Genomic DNA, 4,115 nt, shown 5'->3' with positions numbered 1-4,115 from the left:
CGGTCCCCCCCTTTTTTTTTTTTTTTTTTTTACAGGTGGTGTTGTGTTGTGAAAGTTAAGGGGGTTTCCTTAACTTTTCTTATGGGCCTACCCCTGCACTGCAAGGGTTAAGTGCTCGTTTTCTTTTGTCTTGGAACGAAAATAACAAAACCTGAACCTTGAAGCCTCTTTCTTTAAAGAGAATTTGCCTTCTCATACCTGCAGAAGTTTCTTATTTAAACGGCAGTCTCTTTTAAACTCACTTCCCAGCCCTATCGATAAAAGTATGTGGTGGTTTGTTGGCTCGTTTGGGTCACATTCTAATTTAATTAGTTGGCCAGCACATCCTGGATCTTTGTATTGTCCTACATTCAGATTTGCAGAAACCTTGGGGTGGTCTTCTCTCTATACTTTATAACAACTGTTCTACTTTTAAGATAGATGGCTCCTCCGGGGTGTGGACATTTAAAAAAAACAAAAAACTCCTTGTCCAAGGAATAAAGTGGGGGCCCAGTCTACTTGTCCCTCATGACAATCTACTTGTCCCAATATAAAAAAAAATTGAACCAAAACTGTATTTAACCATGCTAAGAAGCGCTTCTCGTTGGCAAGTGCAGTTAGGTGACCACAATGACCATTGAGTGCTCGCAATTTGCGAGCAAAATTAAAAACCCATAGCGCAGGGCCGTGCTGGACGACAGTAGTGTATGGATAGCACATCTGTACTGGCAGAGAGGGAAGGATTGTTCACTGTAAGGTAAGTATAGCGGTGGAGGGGGCCAGATTTCAGTGTACATACGGACGTTCTCCGCTCTGCTTCCTGCTCTCCACTCCTGCTCTGGTCCCGGGTCCCCCATAAGAGTGGGGCCCCCGAAAACCACGGCAGGAGGACAGACCATAAAGGGGGAGGGGGGCGGACCAGCAGGCTCCTGTACAAGTGATTTGGAAAAAAGAAACACGCCCAGAACTACATGACCAGGGTGTCGGGTAAAAGAAATTCCACACCCCTGTTCCTGTAGGTTGCACCTTGCAAATTTTTCCTGGCTGCATGGTCCTTGATTTTGTGTATTCTGGTGAAATGTATAGACAGTGAATGATAAGAAAGGTGTTATAATGGTAATTTCATGAATATATTTGTGGAAACTATATAGTTCACTAATTATATTATTTGTACTTCCTACTCTGTTTGCAGCCGGTAGAAGACAGACGGAGGGTCCGTGCTATTCTTCCATATACTAAAGTCCCAGACACGGATGAAATAAGGTAAATAACTAGGAGAGTTACATATTATAACTATATTTTATGGTAATTCAGAGGTACAAAGATTTAAGCACCTGTATACCCAATATGGACCAGATACATTTTTACATTTCAACTGTGGGCCTCTTGCTGCAAATGTTATTAATTATGATGTCGAAGTAGTGTATTGTTGTTTTCCAAAATAAACAAGGATTTCTTTGACTATATTGTCTTGCCAAATTTTTATTTGATATAGACGCTAAGGACAGGGATAAAAGAAATAAAAAATGTTTTTTCTTGTTTGAGAAGTTTTCAATTAAAAACTGTCACTGTAGTAACAAGTGCAAATGCTCTTCTCTGATTTGTCCCGTTTGTAATAGCACTTAAATGAAGGTACGTTTACTCAAAGTCCTTTGTTTATAATATACTGTATAATGGCTTTATTAAAAGCTTTTCCTAGCATAAAATGTCAACGTTTGCGGTATCCAAATCAACCATGCCAAAAACATGGCAGTTTTCAGAAACTGAACAGTTAAATGATCCTGTGCCTGGCTGTGTATATAAGGAACAATAATGAAATGAATACAATATTGGAGTATGCACACCAGGTATCCCTTAAGATATTTATGTATTCTAATTTGTCTTCTTTTTTTTTTCTTTTGCAGTTTCTTGAAAGGAGACATGTTTATTGTCCATAATGAGTTAGAAGATGGATGGATGTGGGTTACAAATCTTCGTACAAATGAACAAGGTCTTATAGTTGAAGATTTGGTGAAAGAAGTGGTTAGTTATCGTGGTTTTTTTCTCTTTTTTTAATATTTACACAGGATGGATTACATAATGCATATTGAAAATAAGATGGAGCTCTACTCGAAGACTTTTTAATAGCTTTTGATGTTAAATGGTTGAGGAAAGTGACAGTAAACTCAGGGGTTAAATCCTAAAATCACAATACAAACTATTAACAAAAATGTATCTTATTTGTGTATCACTCGGCTGTAGATCCTCAAATCATCTCTGAACTGGTGCTGACACTGTCCTTCCTTCTGGAGGGTGGCTACTTTTGTTCCCCATGGTCCCTGTGTGTGTTCCAAAGTAGCCACCACTCCAAGCTCACTCCCATGATAAACTACAATCAACATCATTTACGTTGAAGTTTATAGTCCATCACAGGAGTGAGCTTGGAGAGGCGGCTACTTTACAACACACACAGGGCCCAAAAGTAGCCACCCTCCAGAAGAAAGGACAGTGTCAGCACCAATTCAGAGATGATTTGAGAATATACAGCCCAGTGATACACAAACGGGATACATTTATGTCAATAGTTAAGGTACTTCATTGTATTTTTAAGATTTACGAGTTTAGTGTCACTTTAAAAGAAAACTTGTAACTAGGGATGCACCGATATATTGGCCGAAAATGGCACTTTTGGCAAAATGCCGAAAATGCATTTTTTTTGTACGAAATTGCGGTGCATTCCTGCTTTCCCTCCTCCCCGCTGGGCGCTGCTCTGTGTCCCAGCGGGGAGGAGAGAAACTGCCATAGGCGGCTGACCGCTGCGGGAGGAGAGCGCTGTGAGCGGCCGGCGTGTCTCCTCCCCGCACCGTTCAGTCGCGCGATTTGGATTTTGCGCGATTTGTTGCGCGATATCGCGCAAATGCTTACATTGAGCAAGTTGGAGTCGTGGCAAAATCCGCTCCAAAAAGGGTCCTGCTGTAGCGACACACGACCAGCAGGACCCTTTGCCCCATTGCAACCATTGAAGAGCGATATTGCGCGGTAAATAGCCGCGATATCGCGGGAATTACCGCGCGATAAATCGCTCAATGTGAACGGGGCCTTACAGCTGGCCTGTACAGATCCATGCTTCATGCACGGCTGTATCAGGCCGCTCCCGGGAAAGACAGGTGCTGCGTGTGATTGCACGCAGCAGCCTGTTCTTCTCTATGGGAGTTAGCGGCCATATGTCGCCGTACACTCACCCGAGCGTTTCCGTACTCGTACACAGGCAGGATGGATCCTGTCTGCGTCCGAGTAGGGACACCCGCAAGGACGTGCAGTTCGGGTGAGCGCACAGCCGCGTACTCCCATAGAGAAGAACAGGCTGCTGCGTGCAATTACACGCAGCACCTGTCTTTCCCGGGAGCGGCCTGATATGGCCGTGCATTCAGCACAGATCTGTATGCGCCGGCTGTTAGTCGTGTGAATGAGGGCTTACTGTGTCCTCAATTATGAATTGGAGGTGATCTAAATACATCGTTCATTCATAGTTGTGGTTATACTAAAACATACTCTGTCCTCATGTTTATGAATGAACAGGAACACTCGGCATAGAGGATTCCTGTTAATTTATAACGGGTTTCAGAAAAAGAGATTGAGAATACAATCTCTTTTTCTATTTTAAAAGGGAAATATCAGGGGTCTGTTTAGATCCCTAATATTTCCCCGGAGCCCCTAAAAGTAAAGTAAAAAATAAAAATATTTAATAAAAATAAATTAAATACAAATAAAATATATTCAAATAAAAATAAAATATTTTAAAATATTTGAAAATTTTGTTTCGGTTTTTACATTTTCATTTCAGTGCACCTCTACTTGTAACGAGTGTTTTGTGATCTCACTTATGTGTCATGTTTTTTTAAACATTTTTCCCAATGCATTGCACTCCTCAGACTTGAACCTTCAGCCCCTGATCCCATTAGTTTTAGTGAAGTCTTGCTCCTTGCTTACCCTGGTGATATTAAAGAACTATGAGATGAGTGATCTCCACTCACCTCATAGTTCTGACCGACCTGTGACAATGACACTGTCACAGGTCGGCTCAGTAGATCGCTCACCTCTCGATCCTGTCACGGCTCTCTGCCGTGACAGGGGGAGGGGCTGGATTCCCCTCTCCG

At 42.1% G+C, this 4,115-nt stretch overlaps 1 protein-coding gene across 2 annotated transcripts in view; it reads left to right on the top strand.

The window, feature by feature from the left end:
- The window catches only part of RASA1 (RAS p21 protein activator 1), an 86,436-nt gene that overhangs the window by 27,031 nt on the left and 55,290 nt on the right, over positions 1-4,115 (top strand). For both annotated transcript variants that reach the window (XM_018572410.1, XM_018572411.1), the window contains exons 4-5: positions 1,172-1,242; positions 1,884-2,001. In XM_018572410.1, coding sequence (XP_018427912.1) covers positions 1,172-1,242; positions 1,884-2,001 — 189 coding nt within the window. The remainder of the gene's footprint in view (positions 1-1,171; positions 1,243-1,883; positions 2,002-4,115) is intronic.

This window comes from Nanorana parkeri, unplaced genomic scaffold, assembly GCF_000935625.1.
Source record: "Nanorana parkeri isolate BGI_ZX_2015 unplaced genomic scaffold, ASM93562v1 scaffold2021, whole genome shotgun sequence".
Classification (NCBI taxonomy): domain Eukaryota; kingdom Metazoa; phylum Chordata; class Amphibia; order Anura; family Dicroglossidae; genus Nanorana; species Nanorana parkeri.
This window is presented reverse-complemented; position numbering and strand designations above follow the sequence as displayed.